This window comes from Scyliorhinus canicula, chromosome 4 (genome assembly GCF_902713615.1).
Source record: "Scyliorhinus canicula chromosome 4, sScyCan1.1, whole genome shotgun sequence".
NCBI classification, from domain to species: Eukaryota; Metazoa; Chordata; class Chondrichthyes; order Carcharhiniformes; family Scyliorhinidae; genus Scyliorhinus; species Scyliorhinus canicula.
The window spans coordinates 138,054,962-138,078,041 of record NC_052149.1 but is presented as its reverse complement, the minus strand read 5'-3'; the positions used below and the strand labels follow the sequence as shown (position 1 = coordinate 138,078,041).

At 47.7% G+C, this 23,080-nt stretch overlaps 1 protein-coding gene across 1 annotated transcript in view; it reads left to right on the top strand.

Moving 5' to 3' along the window:
* LOC119965034 (E3 ubiquitin/ISG15 ligase TRIM25-like) overlaps positions 1-5,895 on the top strand; it is a 39,334-nt gene extending 33,439 nt beyond the window's left edge. Inside the window, exons 5-6 of the mRNA XM_038795245.1 lie at positions 714-847; positions 5,366-5,895. Coding sequence (XP_038651173.1) covers positions 714-847; positions 5,366-5,889 — 658 coding nt within the window. The 3' untranslated portion in view covers positions 5,890-5,895. The remainder of the gene's footprint in view (positions 1-713; positions 848-5,365) is intronic.
* The last annotated feature ends 17,185 nt before the right edge of the window (positions 5,896-23,080 follow it).

Genomic DNA, 23,080 nt, shown 5'->3' with positions numbered 1-23,080 from the left:
AAAAAACTCATAATTTTCAGTGAACTTGATGGACTCCTTTCTTTGGGGCAATCAGAATTTTCTCCTTTCCAACCTACTCTCTCTCTTTCACTTTCTCCTCTCAAAGTGGGGTCTGTGCAGTGTGGGGGTGGAGTCAGACTGCAGTATGGGTGGGGGTCAGAGTGTAGTGTGAGGGTAAGAGTGCGGTGGGGTGTGGGGTCAGAGCACAGTGTAGGGGTGTGTTGTCAGAGTGCAATGTGGGGGTAGTGTCAGAATGCTATGTAGGGGTGGGGTCAGAGTACAATGTGTGGGTGGTGGTCAGAGTGCGGTGTGGGAGTCAGAGTGCAGTGTGAGGCATGGGAGTGGACAGTGAAACAGAACCCCCAGAGGCTCCACTGGGAAGTTGTGGGGACTGGTGGGAGTACAGACTGGAGATCCTGGGATAATAATCATTATTCTTAATGGAAAGATGAGTCTGCAGTACAGAGAAACTGGACTGTACACAGACTGATTTGAAAATTAAAACTAAGCTGAAGTGCCGTGATCCCATTGCAGTGTGAATACAGGGTGACTGTAAATCCCAGGATTCTGCCATTTTCAGGATGGGTTACTGTGGGGGGTCAGTATGAACATTAGAAGGGGTGCAGCTTGTTACACTCATCACTCGTTTCTCTTTGGGTTTCTGATCTGAAATGTCACCACTGAGAAAAACATTCTCTCCTTTTTCATTACAGAGTGACTGAGACTCAGAGAGGAACAGATCCAGATGTTCTAGCGCTCACCCTGAACCTGTCCAATATATTTCAACTTATCCAGAAGAGGCTGAATGGATGGGAAAGGTTTCACTCCGACATACTGGGAATCATTGGTAAGATCGTACAGCTTTTCTCCAATATCAGGGACTGAGATCAGATCGGGTTAGTTGTGTTCAGATAGCTGGGAATATTCCTGAATTTTAATCTCAGCTTCCTGTGTGTGTGGATCAGGAGTCTGAGATTCATCCTCCGTTCCCAGTGACACCAGGTTTAAACATTCCTTGCTGTGATGGGCCAGAGCTTCAGCCAGCATGGGTCAGGTAGGGGCGGGTTACACATTGTCAATCAGAGGCAGAATTCTTCTGTGCTCCCTGGTAAGATACCCACTTGTGTGTGGCAGGTCATCACGAGTATGCACCGTGTATCTGGTGGGTAGTGTTCTCGTGTGTAATGGTCATATCCATGTCGAAGATCTGGCACCTCTTGCCGAGGTTGCCATGGCAGGGTTGTGTGGTGTCGTGGTCACTGTCCATTACACGTGAGAGCACTACCCACTAGGTACGCGGTGCATACTCATGCGACTCGGCCAACGTTGTCTACCTCATACGCTGCAGGAAAGGATGTCCCGAGGCGTGGTACATTGACGAGACCATGCAGACGCTGCGACAATGGATGAACGGACATTGAACGACAATCACCAGGCAGGAATGTCCCCTTCAAGTCGGGGAACACCAGCAGTCAAGGGCATTCAGACCCTGATCTTTGGATAAGCATTCTCCAAGGCAGCCTTCAGGACACACGGCAACGCAGAATCGCCGAGCAAAAACTGATAGTCAAGTTCCACACGCATGAGTACAGCCTCAACCGGGACCTTGGATTAATGTCACATAACATTCACCCCCACCGTCTGGCCTGGATTTGTGAAATCCTACCAACTGTCCTGATTTGAGACAATCCACACCTCTTTAACCTGTGATTATCCCTCTCTCCAGTCTGGACCTGTAAAAACGTAATTACCTGCAAAGACTGGCATTCAAAGTATTATCTCGCATCATTGACTTTGTCTATGTATGTGTTTGTGGAACCCACCTCGTCACTCACCTGATGAAGGAGCTGCAATCCAAAAGCTAGTAATTCGAAACAAACCTGTGGGCGTTAACATGGTGTTGTAAGACTTCTTACTATGCTCACCCTAGTACAGCGCCGGCATCTCCTCATCAAGGGGACATTAGACAGACATGGGGTTTGTGGAAGTTGGTTCATAAAAATTAGTAAACCCGAGCTGGTCTCAAACTCACAGCCAATAGGATCTTGCCTGACGGACACCATAAGGTGGATTCCCAGCCAGTTTCCCTCCACCGACTCCTGTTGCAATCCCCCATTGGTATTTTTTTCTTATAAATGTTTTTTATTGGGCTTTTGAGCAAAGTATACTTACAGTTATGTACATAGTATAAAATATATATATATATATATAATATATATGTATATAGAGAGAAGTGAAAAAAAACCCCAAAAAATCTGGTAGGATAGTGTGCACTTACGCAACAACAGCCACTCTGTACAGTTAGCAATATTATTTTTAACAAATAAGTAGCACCTGTTTGTGGGGGGAGGTACATATACATTTGTGTGCCGGAGAAACAATTACAGTAGTTATGTCCAATACAGAGGGCAATACGAGAACGGATCTGGTGTTGGTGTTGTTACTTGCTTCTCCCGGACGGTTTTCGCAGCCATTGTCATCGCGCGTTCACCTTCCCGTCAGCTGTTCGTCCCGTCTTTTCGCCCATATTTCCCTTGTTCTCTCTTACTGTATTTGCCAAGTTTGTTGTTGTTTCCTGTGCTCTCCATCCGGCTATCATTTCCCCCACCTCTCCCCTCCCCTTCTCCTGTGCTTCGCCTTTCTTTCTTCTTAGTTTTAGCTGTTACCTACCCCCCCGTTCTATCCCTCCCTCTCACGTCTTGGCTACTTTCCCCTGATTCTTGGCTCCCTGGCAATTCTTCTGCTTGTTCGTTGGCCACAAACAGGTCCTGGTACGATTGGGTGAATGGCTCCCACGTTCTGTGGAAGCCGCCGTCTGACCCTCGGATGGCGAATTTGATTTTTTCCATTTGGAGAGATTCTGAGAGGTTAGACAGCCAGTCGGCTGCTTTGGCTGGTGCTGCTGACCGCCAGCCGAACAGGATTCTATGGCGGGTGATGAGGGAGGCAAAGGCAAGGGCGTCCGCCCTCCTCCCCAGGAATAGATCTGGCTGGTCTGAGACCCCGAAGACTGTCACTTTCGGGCATGGCTCCACCCTCATCCCCACCACTTTGGACATGGCCTCAAAGAAGGCTGTCCAGTACCCTGCAAGTCTGGGCAAGACCAGAACATGTGGGCGTGCTTGGCCGGTCCTCCTTGGCACCATTCATATCTACCACCTCCGGGAAGAACCTACTCATTCGAGTTCTTGTTAGGTGGGCTCTATGTCCCACTTTTAGTTGCGCCAGGTTGAGCTGGCTCCGCTCGGTCCCCACTTTGGTCTGGACCACCTCTCTTCTTGCCCCGCGTTCGCCTACTTTTGCGGGTGGGGGGCAGTCCAGCCGGTTTGCGCACTTCGGCACAAGTTTGTTTTTGGGGGGGAACAGGACGCGACTGCATTCCCCCCTCCAGAGCTTTGTTGCCCGCGACCGCTCTCTTCCCCTGCCGGAAGTCAAGTTGTGGCATTTATTTTTTAATTTGATATTCTTTCCCCCTCCTGTTCGACCTCTTTGCTCTCTCTCTCTTTCACTGACTCTGGGCTGGGAATGGAAACCCTCACAGCTTCCTGTGCAATCTCCCTGCTGCAAAGTGAATTCTGAAAGGCCCATTTCTTCCGGGATACTCTGGCCCACACTTTTTTTTTCTTTTTTAAAATTCAGAGTACCCAATTCATTTTTTCCAATTAAGGGGCAATTTAGCGTGGCCAATCCACCTAGCCTGCACATATTTGGGTTGTGGGGGTGAAACCCACGCAAACATAGGGAGAATGCGCAAACTCCACACACAGTGACCCAGAGCCGGGATCGAACTTGGGACCTCGGCGCCGTGAGGGAGCAGCGCTAACCCACTGCGCCACCATGCTGCCCCTCTGGCCCACACTTTTGTCACATTCAATACCCCTTCCCCTTCCCATGGGATCTTCTTGTGCAAAGGCAGGCGATAGAACAGCTGATAGTTTTTAGTAAAACTATTAATTGCTCACGATGCAGTCTCGTCGACACTGGGGAGTCAGATCCAGGATTGAGCGATTGCTTCACTGAATCTCTCTGTTCAGTCCGCAAGTGTGAGCCTGAGCTTTCCAGTTTCCATCCACTTTAATTTTGAATCCTGTTGTGTTCTGTGTGATGGCCATCACAATCAGATACACAGAACATCCAGTTGCTTAACTAAAAGATGATTTATTGAAACACATGTGGAAAGATAAATCCGAGTACTGTACAGACAATCACTATTATGTGATTTATACTGGAATTTCTCTCACTGCGACTATCCTCTCATACGTCCTATTACCAGCTGGCGGGTATCTCAGATCACACTAAGAATATGTTGCACCACCAGCTGGTTGGAGGTCGCATCATTAACTATCTATAAAACTGTGCACAGGCATATCACCACACATTCCACTCCCACTCTGTCCCACTCTGTCCTTGGACCTACTCTGTTCCGCTCTCCCTCAGTGACAAACAGCACCCGACAATTCCATTTGGCACTTTATTACCCGTCAGACCCAGCGCTGAGATTAAAAAACAGAGAGCAATAATTTAATGAACAGAAGGGACAACAGATTTACCGCAATTCACAACTGAATTCTCACTGCTCAGTGTAAACTGATAGAGAATTTATTCAGCCTGCATTCAGGATGGGACAGTAACAGGAGGGAGAGAGTCCAGGACACACTCCTGTATTCAGGATGGGATAGCAACAGGAGGGAGAGAGTCCAGGACACACTCCTGTATTCAGGATGGGATAGCAACAGGAGGGAGAGAGTCCAGGACACACTCCTGTATTCAGGATGGGATAGCAACAGGAGAGAGAGAGTCCAGGACACACTCCTGTATTCAGGATGGGATAGCAACAGGAGAGAGAGAGTCCAGGACACACTCCTGTATTCAGTATGGAACAGTAACAGGAGGGGGAGAGTCCAGGACACACTCCTGTATTCAGGATGGGACAGTAACAGGAGGGGGAGAGTTCAGGACACACTCCTGTATTCAGGATGGGACAGTAACAGGAGGGGGAGAGTTCAGGACACACTCCTGTATTCAGGATGGGATAGCAACAGGAGGGGGAGAGTTCAGGACACACTCCTGTATTCAGGATGGGATAGCAACAGGAGGGAGAGAGTCCAGGACACACTCCTGTATTCAGGATGGGATAGCAACAGGAGGGAGAGAGTCCAGGACACACTCCTGTATTCAGGATGGGATAGTAACAGGAGGAGGAGAGTTCAGGACACACTCCTGTATTCAGGATGGGATAGCAACAGGAGGGAGAGAGTCCAGGACACACTCCTGTATTCAGGATGGTACTTTCCTACCCTGCAGCTGTCAGTCATTGATCTGAGTGGAATAACCCTGCCTGACCAATCTCTTCTCTCTTCTCTAGGGAGAAGCTCATTGAACCTGGATCCAAAAACAGCAAACTGCAACTTGGTTCTGTCTGATGATCTGAGATCAGTAACATGGACTAAACAGAAACAGCCCTACCCAGCTCATCAAGAGAGGTTTAACAACTATCCACAAGTTCTCTGTTCACAGAAGTTCTCCTCAGGATCCCATTCCTGGGATGTGGAGGCGGATGGGGATTTCTGGGGAATCGGGATTGTATGTGGGAATGTGGAGAGGGAGGGGGGACATTCATGTCTTGGAAACAGCAGTAAATCCTGGTGTTTATATTGTGATGGTGATGATTATCTCACAGCCAGACACAATTCCAAGTCCATTACCCTCCCCAGAATCCAGTCTAGCTCCAGGATCCGAGTTCAGTTGGACTGTGAAGCTGGGACTTTGGCATTTTACCGGGTCACTGACTCACTGAGACATTTACACACATTTCAAACCACATTCACTGAACCCATCTTCCCAGCATTTTATTGTAGCCGGAAATCATCAATAAAACTATTAAATTAATCCTGATATCTGAGACTCCGTCACATCACTTCCCGTATTGGGATAGGGGACTGGATTCACCAATTTGGAGACTTTGTCCCCATGGCAGCATGGGAACGGAACTGGCACATAACGGCCACCGATTCCTTGTTTTGCTGGGGGCTAGCAGGGAGGCAGCGTAGAACACCCGGCTCTAGCTGCCGATACAACCTGGAAAATTGCCGGGTCCATGGCCGTGCATGCGCTCGGCAGTGGTCTGCAGAAGCCGCGCCGTGCTTCACGGCGGATGCCGCTTGTGGACCTGGCCTGCGAAATAGTCCCCCCTTCGGCCGGCTCGCGCGCCCCGGACCTCCCCACCACAATGCCCCTAGCCCCAAATATGTCCAACCCTGCCTGTGGATCGGCCCTCTCCCGACTGTGGTGGCACTGGACTGAGTCTGCAGCCGCCACGCTGAGTTGCCGACGAGTGAAACCATGAGAGACCTACGCCGTTGGGAACACAGCCGGTCGAGGACGGAGCATCGCAGGGCAGGCCTCAGCCAACGTACGGAGGCTGTGGATACGGTGTTTCAGGGGGTGGAGCATCACGAAAGCGCAGCCGGCCCCAATTTCGGCTTCATCGGTGATTCGCCGCCCCGTTGCCGAACACAATTTTGGCGTCAGGGATCAAGAGAATTCAGCCCAGGGATTTCATTTTCTGTTCAGGTGTCTGCACGAGTTCAGTTGGTGATTTGGTGGGCTGGGTGTGCCAGATGTTGTCACTTCTAGGTCAGTTTTCTGGTCTCAAGATGTAATTTCTGCATCGGATTGGGGTCTCTGATGATGTCATTTCTGTGTTGGATTGGGTTCTCTGATGTAATTTCCGAGTTGGATTTGGATCTCCAATGATGTATATCAGGTCGGATTGGGGTGTCTGATGATGGAATTTCCAGGTTGAATTTGGGTCTCCAATGATGTAATTTCCTGTTTGGATTGGGGTCTCTGATGAAGTAATTTCCGGGGGAGATTGCGGTCCCTGATGTAATTTCTGTGTCGGATTGGGGTCACTGATGATGTAATTTCCGATCCGATTGGGGTTTCTGATGATGTAATTTCTGTGTCTGATTGTGGTGTCTGATGATGTAATTTCCGATTCGAATTAGGTTCTCTGATGATGTAATTTCTGTGTCGGATTGGGGTCTCGGATGATGTAATTTATGGTTTGATTGGGTTCTCTGATGATGTAATTTCTGTTTCAGATTGGGGGTCTCTGATGATGTAATTTCCTGTTTGGCTTGAGATCTCTGATTATATAATATCTGGGTCAAATTGGTTTCCCTGATGATGTAATTTCCGGGAGAGATTACGGTCTCTGATGTAATTTCTGTGTCGGATTGGGGTCACTGATGATGTAATTGCCATGCCAGATTGGGGTCTCTGATGAGGTCATTTTTCAGGTGGGATTGCGGGCTCTGATGATGGAATTTCCGAGCCGATTGGGGTCTCTAATGATGTAATTTCCAGCTGTGATTGGGGTTACTGATGATGTAATTTCCAGCTGTGATTGGTGTCTCTGATGATGTAATTTCCAGCTGTGATTGGTGTCTCTGATGATGTAATTTCCAGCTGTGATTGGGGTTACTGATGATGTAATTTCCAGATGAGATTGGGGTCTCTGATGATGTAATTTCCAGATGAGATTGGGGTCTCTGATGATGTAATTTCTGGGTGAAATTGAGGTTGCTGATGATGTAATTTCCAGATCGGATAGGGGTGACTGATGATGTAATTTCCAGATCGGATAGGGGTGACTGATGGTGTAATTTCTGGGACGGATTCGGGTCCCTGATGATGTAATTTCTGGGACGGATTCGGGTCCCTGATGATGTAATTTCTGGGTCGGATTCGGGCCCCTGATGATGTAATTTCTGGGTCGGATTCCGGTCTCTGATGATGTAATTTCTGGGACGGATTCGTGTCCCTGATGATGTAATTTCTGGGACGGATTTGTGTCCCTGATGATGTAATTTCTGGGTCGGATTCGGGTCCCTGATGATGTAATTTCTGGGACGGATTCGGGTCCCTGATGATGTAATTTCTGGGTCGGATTCGGGTCCCTGATGATGTAATTTCTGGGACGGATTCGGGTCCCTGATGATGTAATTTCTGGGACGGATTCTGGTCTCTGATGTTATTTTCGGTTGGCGTTGGGGTCTCTGATGCTGCAATTTATGGGTGCGATTGTGCTCTCTGATACAATTTCTGGGTGGAATTGAGGTCACTGATGATGTAATTTCTGGGTGGGATTGCGCTCTCTGATGATGCAATATCCGGGTCGGATTGGGTTCGCTGATAATGTAATTTCTGGGATGGATTTGGGTCTCTGATGATGTAATTTCCATGTAGGATTGGGGCCACTGATGTAATTTCTGGGATGGATTCGGGTCTCTGATGATGTCATTTCTGGGATGGATTCGGGTCTCTGATGATGTCATTTCTGGGATGGATTCGGGTCTCTGATGATGTCATTTCTGGGATGGATTCGGGTCTCCGATGATGTAATTTCAATGTCGGATTGGGGCCACTGATGTAATTTCTGGGATGGATTCTAGTTTCTATTGATGTAATTTCTGGGACAGACTTGGGCCTCTGATGATGTAACATGCCAGTCCATATGGTGTTACTTGTGGCGCTGACCGCCTCTGTCACCTGCCCCAGTCATGGGGAATGACAGCAGCTGATAGCCTCCTCCCGGGCCATGGTACAGGGAGGTCAGCCTCTCCGCCACGGTGTCCAGGAGGGTCTCCAGCTCAGCACTCGTGAAGCGTTGTACCACTCTCTTCACTGCCATCTTGTTGGCTGGGATGGTGTGTGTGGGGAGTGAAGTGTGTATGTGTCTGCAGTTTGTCAGCCTCCTGAGTGTCAATCGCGAACCCGGTGAATCCCGCACCATTTCCCATTGGAATCGAATGTGTTCCATTTGGAAATTACATCATCAGAGCCCCCAATCCCACCTGAAAATTACCTCATCAGAGACCCCAATCTGGCACGGAAATTACATCATCAGTGACCCCAATCCGACTCAGAATAGACCTCACGAAGGGAGAATGCTTTTCCGGGTCTCAGACAGTTAAACAGGATCTCAGTGCCTTTTTATGGGAAAAGTTCAGATAAGTCACTCATAACTAAATCGTTAGCTCTATCGTCGTGGGTCCTAGCCATTTAGACTTCTTAAATGAGTGTCCAGGATTTCAAACTTTGATTAAAATTATACTGTGTAGATTCACTCTCAAAGTATTTGTATTGTAAAAATACTCCCAATAGATACATACAGAATTGCAGAGTTAAAACAAGGAGGATTTGGTGTCACATGGAGGAGGAGGACACCCACTCTCACCGCAGCTCTGAACCTCTAAGCCTCAGGTTCATTCCAGGGCTCGGGTGGGGACTTGTGCAGCATCTCGCAAGCTACAACCCACAGGTGCATCCGACAGGTCACGGATGCCCTGTTTGCCCAGGAAGCCAACTATACAAATTTTGATGTGGTGATGCTGGCATTGGACTGGGGTGAGCACAGTAAGAAGTCTTACAAAACCAGGTTAAAATCCAATAGGTTTGTTTCAAACACTAGCTTTCGGAGCACTGCTCCTTCCTCAGGTGAATGAAGAGGTATGTTCCAGAAACATATAAAAATATAGACAAATTCAAAGATGCAAGACAATGCTTTGAATGCAAGCATTTGCAGGTAATTAAGTCTTTCCAGATCCAGAGATAGGGGTAACCCCAGGTTAAAGAGGTGTGAATTGTCTCAAGCCAGGACAGTTGGTAGGATTTTGCAAACCCAGGCCAGGTGGTGGGGGATGAATGTAATGCTACATGAATCCAAGGTCCCGGTTGAGGCCGTCGTCATGTGTGCAGAACTTGGCTATAAGTTTCTGCTCAGCGATTTTGCGTTATAGCGCGTCCTGAAGGCCACCTTGGCGAACGCTCACCCGGAGATCAGAGGCTGAATGCCCTTGACAGCTGAAGTGTTCCCTGACTGGAAGGGGACATTCCTGCCTGGATATTGTCGCGAAATGTCCATTCATCCGCTGTCGCAGCGTCTGCATGGTCTCGCCAATGTACCATGCTTCGGGCCATCCTTTCCTGCAGCGTATGAGGTAGACAACGCTGGCCGAGTCGCACAAGTATGTACCGCGTACCTGGTGGGTGGTGTTCTCACGTGTAATGGTGGTACCTATGTCGATGGTCTGGCACGTCTTGCAGAGATCGCCATGGCAGGGTTGTGCGGTGTCGTGATCGCTGTTCTGAAGGCTGGGTAGTTACCCCTATCTCTTCATTCACCTGAGGAAGGAGCAGTGCTCCGAAAGCTAGTGTTTGAAACAAGCCTGTTGGGCTTTAACCTGGTGTTGTAAGACTACTTACTGTACAAATTTTGACATGGACCAAGCCCAGCAGGATGCCCGGCAGCTGGATCCTCTGCCATTGACGGGATGCCCCAGGTTCAAAGATTGCAAGCATGTTGCCTTGTGCACACCGGGCTACCTTTGAGTGCCCTACGCCAACAGAAAGGGGTTCCACTCCCAGAACATCCAGTTCTATTGTGACACATGAAGATCATGCACATGTCTGCACTTCCCAGGGAGTGTATGCAATAGTTACATCCTGGGGCAGTCATCCCCGACCTTTTTGAGGACCACCCCAGGATGGCCAGTTGGCTTTTGAGGGGAAAAAGCATACCCGCTGAGGACCTGACTAATGATGCCAATACAGGGGCCGGTGACTGATGCGAAGATCCGATACAAGGCCCATGCGGCAACCTAGTCTGTCATTGAGCGATGCATCAGACTGCTGAAAATGTGGTTCCAAACCCTCGACCACTCCGATGGAGCCCTTCAGTACACCCTCAGAACGGTCGCTCGCTTGGTGGTGGTCTTCTGTATCCTCCACAACCGGGCTCAGCAGCAGGGCGACGTGCTGAAGGTGGAGGAGGAGGAACATGTGGCCACCTCCAAAGAGGAGGAGGATGACGAGGCGCAGAGGATGATCCCGGGGAAGAACTGGAAGACCAGCTGGAGGCTGGAAACAGGTGGCATCAGTGAGGGTCTGGCAGGCCCGGAGGTCCTCGTCGTCTGCTTCACATAGGACGTGGCGCAGTCTGTCATCACACATCCTCCCCCCTTCACCTATCTTTCCCCATTCCACTGCACCTCCCCTTCACCATCCTCCCCTCCCCTACCCCCACCACGCCCCCGATTTCCCACCCTCCCAGGGTCTGTGTCACATCACACCCATGTGCTGGGACTGTGTCTGCATTGTCAGCGGGTCACTGTTGAGGGCAGAGGGGTGATGATAACCCGCAGAGTTGAGTGCTGGTGCTCCTCAATCTATACCATAGTCTGACCCCTCCTGTCTGATGCGTGCCCACACACATCCATCACCTGCATACGGTGTGCCCTTGGGTGGGATGGGGGCGCAAAACGTCCAGGACCCCAATGTCTGGGAGATGGGATTGGTGGTTGGCCCGCATTGTGGAAGAATGTGACGAGGCATCATACTTATTGTATGGAAGGTTTTATAATGTCTTTCACGCAAGTGCCCCACTCTACCAATGGTGCTGCCCCACTGTCTCCAGAAGCCCCTCACCCTCCCACACCCCTTCCCGCCAATGCACACTTCCCCCCCCCCCCCCCCCAGTTCCCTTTCAGTGATCCTCAACATGCATAGCCTTCCATGCTCTGCCGCTGCGCATAGATATTTCCCCAGGATGCACATCAGAGGTGGAGGCAGCTAGCTGCTTACCAAGTCTTGTGGCCTTTGATGACCTTGGCGGATGTCCTCTGGGGCTGAAGGGCCCCTATGCACATACCAGCAGCACATGCACAGCTGTGCTGTACTACACTGGGTGCTGATTGCGAGCCACAGCGTCGTCAGAGGGGTGGAATTCGGGGAAGTTGGTAACCATCGTTGCCATTCCATAGGATGGGTCTGGGTTGGCAGCCAACACCCCCTCCTCCCGGTTGGTGCCCTACAGGGCCCTGGGGTTCATCTTGAGTCAGCTGGTTCAAGCCTCTATGAAATCTGGCTCTGCCAGTCCTGGTAGCTCCCCAATGTCTGCAACACAGTGTCGATGTCCTTCACGATATTCCTCAATAACTGGACACGATCTGCAGTGCCCTGGCAATGCCCACCTGTGACTGGGACAAGCTTCACAGCAGCTCGGATATACCCATCCGAGACTGGGACATGCCCCCACCGCCATGGTAATGCCCACCTGAGACTGGACATGTCCCGTAGCGCCTCATCAAGGTCCGCCTGGTACTGGGTCACATTCTCCAGCGAGTCAGACATTCTGCCACGACCCTCAGCCATGGCTGTCACTGATTGGGCCATGCCTTTGATTGCGCCACACCTTGGAAACATCTACTCATGCTGCCGATGTCATGCATCAGGCTCTCCACTGCGGTTGCCACCCTGGCAGTGTCGGCCTCAGTGCTGTTATCTCCTGTGCCCTTAGCCTCTGGGACTCCCCTAATTGGCTATGGCCATGCTGAAGGGTCGCTGACATTCCTGAATATCACAGCTGTACCCTATCATCTGCATCAGCTCTGGGTGAACCTGTTCCAGAGGCTCAGCGTCTGACTAGAACCCAGCTGAGTCCTGGGATCAAGCAGACCTCCGACTGCTGTCTTGCGTGGGTGTTTCTGCCTCCACCTGATGTACATTAGCAACTGTGCGATGCTCACCAGATTTTGGCCAGATGTCTGACCACTACCGCTGCACTACCGTTGTGTCTCTGCACGTGGAGGGTGGGAATGAAAGCTGTGATGCATCGATAGTGCTTTCCTCTGAGGTGTACTCATGGTGTGTGGGGGTGGGGTGGGGGGGACCACCACGGACCACCCACCACCCCAGATGGGCTGGCATCAATGGCTGGAAGTCCTGCGGGAGAATGACAATGTGGTCAGTGGGTGGGATGAGTCAGTCTGTTTGGCATTAACAACTCGCGTTTGATAGTCCATCTGAGTGGGGCCCGGTGGATTGTCATCTCTGTGCCACGCACTGACCTCTATGTTGGTGACTGCACTGTCCTCAGCCACCTCTGTAACTTCCTGGGCCCGTTCCTCGTAGGTGGTGAGGATTCTGATGTCCGGGGCCCCTGCCGCCCCATCTGGGCCCTCTCAACAAGTCTGCTTAGACAGCACCTTCCATATTCACCACCATTATTATCTAGAAGTACAATGGCAGTGGGAACATGGAAACACCACTACCGGGAAGTTCTCCAAGCAATTCACCATGTTGACTTGGAAATATATCACCATTCCTTCACTGTCAGTGGGTCAAAATCCTGTAACTCCCCCACAGCACTGTGGTGGGTGTACCTATATCACATGGACAGCAGCAGTTTAGGAAAGCATTTTCTCAATGACAATTAGGTATGGGCAATAAATGCTGGTGCAAATAGCAAAACCCACATCCTTTGAATGACTCCAAAAAAAAGTATGTGGAATGGAAGGGATATGGGAAGCAGCAGATACTTCATGTTGTTCCAGAAGTGGGACCTGGTTGTGTTGATGTGACATTTTTCAAATCACATTATCAGTGTGTAGTTTCAATTTATATGAAGAATCCTCTAAATGTACAATTCAAATCCCCAGATTAGATTCAATAAGGACCAACGTCACCTGCTCGGAGAGGAAGGTGTGTATCAGTCACAATTCACAAAAGAGACAAGAAAAATCAAACTGATGCTGCAACTTGGAAACAGAAAGTTTTTGAGGCATTCTACTCAAGATGCTGCCCGAGTATCTCCAAGCTTTCCTGTGTTAGTTTACTGCTTTCAATTATCCACTTTATTTCTACATCAAAATGGAGCAGCGGTTTCTTTTCTTTGACACTGAATGAATTGCAGTCTCGCAGCGTCAGGTCCATGAAATCCTGTTCTGCTGCTAGTCTGATACAATGTACTCACGGCTGTGAGAGTGTAAAATAGTAAACATGACAGAGAAAACAGTAGAACTACACGTGTGGCATGGACAGCAAACACAGCATTAAACTTAAGGATAAAATATTGCTGCCCGAGGGTCTAGAATGTTACTGAAATTGCTAGCAGTTGTATGTTTTGATCATCAAATTGCATTCCTTCCTTCAGCTTTAAATCTGTATTACATTGCGCGAGTACCTTACACAAACATCTGGTACTTTCAAAGAAACAAAGGAATAACATTGAGGTATATAGTCACCCTGGGTAAGGCGCTTTGGTAGGAGAGTGAACAATACAGGACAACATTCCTGGTAGGAACAACCTCTGCTTTCTTGTTTACAATTGCAGAACATTATGCTAATTCCCCTTCTGGTGATGGTCGGATTGACGAAGAGAACTCAAAGTTCAGTTAAAGAGGAGAAAGAATACTCTGGAAATATTTGCACTGACCAAAATATCGATTTTTGAGGCTCCAAAATAAATCACAAGCCATACAGTGGGGTATGTAGACAGGTGTAAACCAGATGGGGGTAACTCTCTTCTGATAATTGTATTAAATACTTCTCAATAGTGAAACACATAAACATATATAAAATCTAAAGATCTACAATATTAGCAGGTTCTCAGAGGTCATGTTCAGGACACTATTATCCATGAACCAACATCCATGAACTAATAGTTTGCACAGCAGAACACAATATGATCCCAAGCCAAGCAGATTATCCTGTTAAAAGCATTTGCATATTTCCACTAAGAATCACAAAAGGGGTAGATGAGGAAACAAAACACACTTCTGTTTATTTGTTGTCACCACACCTTGGGTTAGTGTCAATTCCAGCGCCACTTGACCCAGAGTCACAACACATGTGAAATTAGGTTTTATATTAATACCCGTGGCTTTGGTTGAGTTAAATTGACAACATTCACCAGGTTTGTAAATTTAACACAGGTAAATTTATTATTAACAATGATTATAATTAACTAAGCAAAAAAAAAATACGACTGGCTATCTATTCTCTGATTCCCAACACTGCCTTTCTTTCTCACTCCACCCTCTATACACACACACCGACAAACAACAAAGAAGTGAAAGAGTGGTGGAAAGGGAAGATAAATAGTAAAATAAAAAGACAAGAATCTTTCATTCAGATGGATAACTTCCAGTTAGTTTCTTTTGCAAGGTTAGGTTATCAGTTGGGTACTTTCTTTTCCTTCAGCTTGTAATGATCTCCACTGCACCCACGGAGACAGCAGGAAACCGGCAGCAGAGAGAGAAAAACACTTCCTCACCTTTGAGGAACTAGAGAAGTCTGGCAGGTTCCGAAAAAAAACTTGGCAGGAACCAATTGCTGACTTGTCAGGCAGAACACTGTCCCTGGTCAATCCAATGCTTTCCAGTTAACTAGTTGAACCAATTCCCTCCAGTCAGCTGGATGCTGAAAAGTCTGAGTTCTCCCTTCCCAAATACAGAACTTGAGGACAATGTGTTCCAGTAAACAAGCTGTTTGAAACTTTTGAGTCCTTATTTTCTCCGCTCGACTTAAAGGTACATCTCAATTATCGATCCACAGACCAAAAATAAAGATAAAATACAAGGGGAACAAAGGAAATCAGCAGGAAGGACATTATGAAAATGTGAAATTAAACTCACTTTTAAAAAATGTTAAATATCAGAGGAGAAAGGGCTTTTCTGTTTTCACAGATGCCGCCTGAACTGTTGAATATTTCCATAATTTTTTGTTTAAGTTTTAGATTTCTGGCATCTGCTGTATTATGCATTTGGATTAGGGGTTTTGGTTTCCTGCTTTTCAGTCTGGACAGACAACCCGATTATATTCCCATTCATTTCAACACAAGTGAAAATCAGGCAGTTTCAGTAATGGGCAGCCTATCCACTCACCAGGTTAACACTTGGCACTGAGTTAGAAACATATATCAAGGTATCTTGGGCCTGAATTTCACAGTGCTCGTGCAGGCGTCCACCATTCCCAAAATTATCACGCTGTATCATGGGATTGGTTGCTGGAAGGCTGGTTCGTGATGCGTAACAATGCCAGCAGTGCAGGTTCAATTCCCGTACTGGCTGAGGTTATTCATGAGGGCCCCACCTTCTCAACCTTGCCCCTCGCGGGGTTACATGATGTGCATGGGGGAGCAGCTGTATTTTCGCAGGTTTTGGCTCTGCTCGTCTTTTGATCCTTTATTTTACCCTTGTGCAAATTTCATACTTGTCTTTTCTTGGGATATAAGTATGGAAATGCGTCCCTGGATGATCCTGATTGGAGTTTTCTGATGAGCAGCCAAGTGAAATCGTAAACTATCCTCGTGTGATTGAGGCGGTCTGAGTTGGCTGGGGTGGGGCCCAGCTTGCAGTGACCGTGTTGCTGATAGGCGGGCCTACACCGTGGCGTTGCAGTGGGCTTTGGTTGATGACCACCTCAGAGTGTTGTTCTGGATGTTGATTTCAGCTCCGTATAGCAAGTATTTAGTGCTCACCTTGAAGAATAGAATCCCTGCAGTGCAGAAGGAGGCCCTTCGGCCCACCGAGTCTGCACCGACCCTCTGAAAGAGCAGCTATTTAGATACCCCCCCCCCCCCCCCGACCCTATTCCAGTAACCTCATCTAATCTTTTGGACACCAAGGGGAAATTCATCATGGCCAATCCGCATAACAGTACAGCTTTGGACTGTGGGAGGAAACCAGAGCACCCGGAGGAAACCCACGCAGATGAGGGGAGACCATACAAACTCCACACAGTCACCCAAGGCTGGAATTGAACCCAGGTCCCTGAAGCTGTGAGGCAGCAGTGCTAACCACTGTGCCACCCATGAGATATCCTTGGCAGAATGGATAAGGCACAGGAGAGAATCCATGCATTTGATAGAGTCAGGCTTCTCCTCTCCCAAACACAAAGCCTAGGAACACAGAATCCAGGCAATCCGAGTCTTCTGATTAAAGGCACATTCAGGTTATGGATTCATGGACAAAAATAATAAAATGAAAGAAATGGGAACAAAGGGAATAAACATATCTCTCTCCTTACATACCTCCCCATTAGAGGGATGAAACATCATTTCAAGGACGTCTCATCAAAAGGTACGTGACACAAAATACACATCCATTCATCCTTTCCCGCTACATAAATCCCCCAATTTTTACCTCTGCCACTTATCAACAGCTTGGTAAATGCAACCACAATAATATTGTTATTTCAAGGAATATGCAAAATTTTTACATTGAAAGGGTGCAACAACAAACATCAGCAAAAAAATCTTGCGTTCCAATTTTTACATTTTTCCACAAACTGAAGCAGATTATGGTCAGTATGGACCAAGCTATGCTTATTATCATGCTGGATATAAACTTCGAAATTCTGAAGGGCTAGTAGCAATTCGAAGGTTTCCTTCTCAATGGTGGAGAACTTGTTTTTCGCACACACTTAGCTTCTTTGAAAAGTATCCCATCGGCTTCTCTATTCTTCACTCGTCATCCTGCAGTAACACTGCCCCACCCCAATGTCACTGGCATCCATGGCCACTTTAAAGGGTTTGGAAGAATCAGCGGCAGCCAACACTGGTTCACTTAGAAATAAGGCCCTCAATTTCTCAAAAGATGATTGGCATTCTCCGGAGCGTACCATTTTTCCTCATTTCTGCAATACCGTCGTCAAATGTACCGCTATGGTACTAAAGTAACCTGCATACGCCAAAAAATCTCAATCTCCATTTTGTTTTGGGAATGGAGAAAATCTAGTAATGCTCTTACCTTGGATGTTCTGGGTACAACTCATCCCTGTCGCACAACGTGCCCTGGGATGTTCACTTTTACATTGGGAAACTCGCTTTTGGTGAAATTGATGACTAGATTTAGATTTATTGTCATATGATGTCAGAAGTAGGTTCTGTACGCAGAGTGGTGGGTGTGTGAAATGCACTGCCAGCGGAGGTGGTGGAGTCAGTCATTAGGGACATTTAAGCGGCTCTTGGACAGGCACATGGACAGCAGTAAATTGAAGGGGTGTGGGTTAGGTCGATCTTAGATTAGGATAAATGGTCGGCACAACATCGTGGGCCAAAGGGCCTGTGTACTGTTCTATGTACCGAGGTACAGTGGAAAGTATTGTTTTGCATATGGTCCAGGCAGATCTTTCCATACATAGGATATACGATAAATACACAATGTAAATATATAGACATCGGGTGAAACATATGGAGTATAGTGCCAAACAGTAGGGAAGATGTATAGAGAGATCAGTTCAGTCCACAAGGGGGACACTCAGGAGTCTGATAACAGAGGGGAAGAGGCTGTTTTTGAATCTGTTTGTGCGCGTTCTCAGATTTTCGTATCTTCTGCCCAATGGAAGTGACTGGAAGACAGAATAACCCGGGTGGGAGGGATCTTTGATTATGCTGCCCGCTTTGCCAAGGCAGCGGGAGGTGCTGATAGAGTCAATGGATGGGAGGTAGGTTTACGTGATTGACTGGGCTGTGTTCACGATTGTAGTTTCTTATGGTCTTGGGCTGAGCAGTTGCCATACCAAGCTATGATGTAGCCAGATAGGATGCTTTCTATGGTACATCTGTAAAAATTGCTAAGAATCAATGTAGACATGCCGAATTTCCTTAGTTTCCGGAGGAAGTATAGGTGCTGTTGTGCTTTCTGGGTCGTAGTGTCGACGTGGGTGGACCAGGACAGATTGTTGATGATGTCACACCTGGAATACTGTGTTCAGTTTTGATCTCCTTACTTGAGAAAGGATTACTGGCACTAGAGGGTGTGCAGAGGAGATTTACTGGGTTGATTCTAGAGTTTAGAGGATTAGTTCATGAGGACAGACTAAGTAGACTGGGACTATACTCATTGGAATTTAGAAGAATGAGAGGAGATCTTATAGAAACATATAAAATTATGAAGGGAATAGATAAGATAGAGCCAGGGAGGTTGTTTCCACTGGCGGGTGAAACTCGAACTAAGGGGCATAGCCTCAAAATAAGCAGGAGCAGACTTATGACTGAGTTGAGTCGGAACTTCTTCACCCAAAGGGTCGTGAATCTGTGGAATGCCCTGCCCAGTGAAGAGTTGAGGCTACCTCATTAAGTGTTTTTAAGGCAAAGGATGATAGATTTTTGAACAAGAAAGGAATAAAAGGTTATGGTGAGTGGGCGGGTAAGTGGACTTGAGTCCACAAAAAGATCAGCTATTATCTAATTGAATGGCGGAGCAGGCTCGAGGTGCCAGATGACCTATTCCTGCTCCTGGTTCTTATGTGTACACCTAGAAATTTGAAGCAGTCAACCTAGGTTCAGAAGGCAGAGCCTTCATGAATAAACTCAGCCGGTATGGGAATTGCACATACGCTGCTGGGCTCGCTCTGCATCACAAACCAATTATTTACCCACTATTTGATGTATGAATTGTTGAAATGTAGCTAGTGTGTTTTTTAATTCGAACGGCATCAATATGCTCTGATAAAATTCCCTAGGAGTCATAAAGGTAGATATCTCTTTAGCCTTAGGCATCAAAGGAACCTACCAATACCCCTTTAACAAGTCAATTTTCAAAACACAGAAGGCACTGCCTGTCCTACCGATACAGTCCTCCAACCTGGAAATCAGGTACAAATCCATTTTGGTGATGGCATTGACCTACCGGTAGTCTATACAGAACTGGGTTGTCCCATCCAGCTTAGGTACCAACACGACCAGCGAACACCAGCTACTCTTACTCAGCTCAATTAAATGATTCTTCAACATGTACTGGATTTCCGCTTCTATCTGAGCTAATTTCTGTGGGTTCAATCGATATGAATGCTGTTTTATTGGGTTGGAGTCACTTACATCAACATCATATTCAGTTAATGTAGTGCACCCTGGTGTGCTGGACAAATCTTATGGTTTTGCAGTAGCCTAATGAGATCTTTTCGTTGCTCTTCTTCAAAGTATGCAAACTCAGTATCTAACTGTTCCAGTATTATCGTATTTGCTAGTCATACCACAGGAGGGTCGCTCTGTGAACTGTTGACCTCTTCCCCTACCTCGCCTTGCTATCTCTGTCATCTTCCACTACTTTTGCCACCTCACACACTGGTTCCTTCCTACCTTCTTCCTTACAATTATATTTTTTCAACCTATTTATGAGGCATAATCAGTCCTTCTATCTATTTTTGAATCACAGAATGATAACAATAGAATCCCTGCAGTGCAGAAGGCAATTCAGCCCATTGAGTCTGCACTGACCCTCTGAAAGAACAATCCACCCAAGCCCACTCCTCCCACCTATCCCAATAACCCTTAACCTAACCTACATATCTTTGAACACTAGGGGGCAATTGAGCATGGCCAATCCAACTAACCTGATCACCTTTGGATGAAATATCTATTAGGTAAATATCTATTTGGTAAGTCACGTTACTCACCCTCCTAACTACCTTATAGGGGTCACTGATTTTTGCTTTCAGAGGTTCACCCTGCAATGGCAATAATACCAGTACCTCATCTCCAGCTTGGAATGTTCTGGAACTGGCATGTTTGTCTGCCCACGTTTTCATTCTTGCTCCCAAAACTTTTAAATGCTCTTGGTCTGCCTGACAAGCTCCTATGATTCTTTCCAGAAACGTGGACACATAATCGAACATTGAGGATTCGTCTTTTTGTTTCAGCAACTTCTCTTTCATCAACTTTAATGGACCGCGTACCTCATCGCCATAGACCAATTCAAATGGGTTAAACCCAGTGGATTTGTTCGGAGAATCCCTGGTGGCAAATAGTAAAAAATCCAATGCCTTGTCCCAATCTCTTGGACATTCATAGCAATAGGCCCCAATCATGGTTTTGAGAGTCTGATGATACCTCTCTAAATCTCCCTGGGGTTGTGGGTGATAGGCAGTCGACTTTAGTTCCTTAATGCCTAAACTATGAATTATACCCTGGAAAAGTTTAAGACATAAAGTTAGAACCCTGCCAAGTTCTTTCAGAAAGCATCATGCAGCAACCAATCACTGACTGTTGGCAGGCAGAACACTGTCTCCTGGGAATACAATGTCCTGACAAGCATACTGTTTCAACTTTGAGTCTTCTGCTGAAAGGGACATCTTTCAATTATGGGTCCACGGGCCAAATCAATAAAAAGAATGGCAACAAAGGGTAGAAACAAGAAGGACTCTTACATCTTACAGGATTACTCACTGTGATACGTGCCAGTGATACAAGCTGGGAATCGAACCTGGGACTCTGGAGCTGTGAAGCAACAGTGCTAACCACTGTGCTACCGGGCCGCCCAATATCCTGCCTGGGAAGTTTGCTAGTCACTCGGGAGGATTTAAACTATTATGGTGGGGGAGTGAGAACCAACTTAGGTCTAATAACTGAAGGGGAAATAGAGAACAAAAATAAGAGAACATCACCCTGTCAGCTCAAATGCAGTGGTTTGACGTGTATTTGCTTCAACACCAGAACTATGGCTAGTAAGGCAGATGAACTTAGAACACTTATTAGTACTTGGAATTATGATGTTGTGGCTCTTAGAGCTAGAGGCTTGGAGGGGGCAGAGTTTGTAAGGTGTATCCAGGAAGGCTTCTTGATGCAATATGTAGATAGTCCAACTAGGCAAGGGGCAGTACTGGACCTGGTATTCGGGAATGAGCACAGGTGGCTGAGGTTTCAGTAGGGGAACATTTTGGGAGTAGTGACCACACTTCCTTACGCTTTAGGGTACTTTTGTATAGGTATGAAGGTAACCCTTGCGTTATGGTGCTAAACTGCGGAAAGGCAAATTACTATAACATTTGACAGGAATTGGATTGGGTGCTGCTGTTGGAGGGTAAATCAACATCAGACATGTGGGAGTCTTTCAAGCGACAGTTGATTAATTAGTATTCAGGAATGCCACGTTCCTGAGAGAACAAAGGATAAGTATGGGAAGTTTAGGGAGCCTTGGATAACAAGGGATATTGTGAACCTCATCAAAAAAAAACAGGAGGCTTTTGTACGGTCTAGAAGGGTGGGGACAATCGAAACCCTTGAGGAGTATAAAGAAAGTAGGAAGATACTTAAGCGGGAAATTAGGAGGTCTAGGAGGGGTCATGAAAAGTCCTTGCCAAGTAGGAAAGGTGAATCACAAAGCTTTTTATTCATATGTATAAAGCAAAAGGGTGGCCAGGGAAAGGATTGGACCACTTAAGGACAGAGGGGAGAATCTATGAGTTGAACCAGAAAAATGGGCGAGGTACTAGGCGAGTGTTCACCAAAGAAAAGGACTTTGTGGAAGGTGATCCTTGGGTAGGGTACGTGGACAGTCTGGGTCATGTTGACATTGATAAGGAGGGAGGTATTGGGTCCTTTAAAAGATAGTAAGGTAGATAAGTCTCCTGGGCCAGGTGGGATTTACCCCAGAATACTGAGGGAAGCAAGGGAAGAAATTGCTGGGGCCTTGACTGACATCTTTCTTCATTGGCTACAGGTGAGATCCCAGAGGACTGGAGAATAGCTAATGTGGTACCGCTGTTTAAGAAAGATAGCAGGGATAATCCTGGAAACTATAGGCCGGTGAGCCTCATGTTGATAGTAGGTAAATTACTGGAGCAAATTCTCAGGGACAGGATTTATACCCATTTGGAAACAAATGGGGCAGGATTCTCCGACCCCCGCTGGGTGGTCGGTGTGAATCCCGCCCCCGACGTCCTCCCAATTCTCCCGCCCCCACAAAAACCGGCCCGGCGTGAGATGCGCCACCCGCCTCGGAGAATGGCGATGTCCGGTGTGACTTAATTGGCGCCAGGACCACTCGAATTCTCCGGCCCGCGATGGGCCAAAGTCCCGCCCGTCTGTAGCCGGTCCCGCCGGCGTAAATTAGAGTAGGTCCCTTACCGGCGGGACCTGGCGGCGCGGGCAGGCCGTCCCGGGTTCCTGGGGGGTCGCGGGGGGATCTGGCCCGGGGAGGTGCCCCCCAAGGTGGCCTGGTCCACGGTCAGGGCCTACCGATCCGCAGGCGGGCCTGTGCCATGGGGGCACTCTATTGTTCCGCACCGGAGGCTGTGGTCCTCCGCCATTCGCTGTGCGGAACCGATTCCCTCTGCGCAAGCGTGGAGATGACGCCAGCACGCGCTGGCGCTCCTGCACATGCGTCGACCTGCGGAGGCCCTTCGGCGCCGGTTGGCGTGGTGCCAAGCTCCTATCCTGCCGGCCGGCGGGTTGCCAACCACTCCAGGGCGGGCCTCGCCCCTGAAGGTGCGGAGGAGCTTTGGCTGGCCT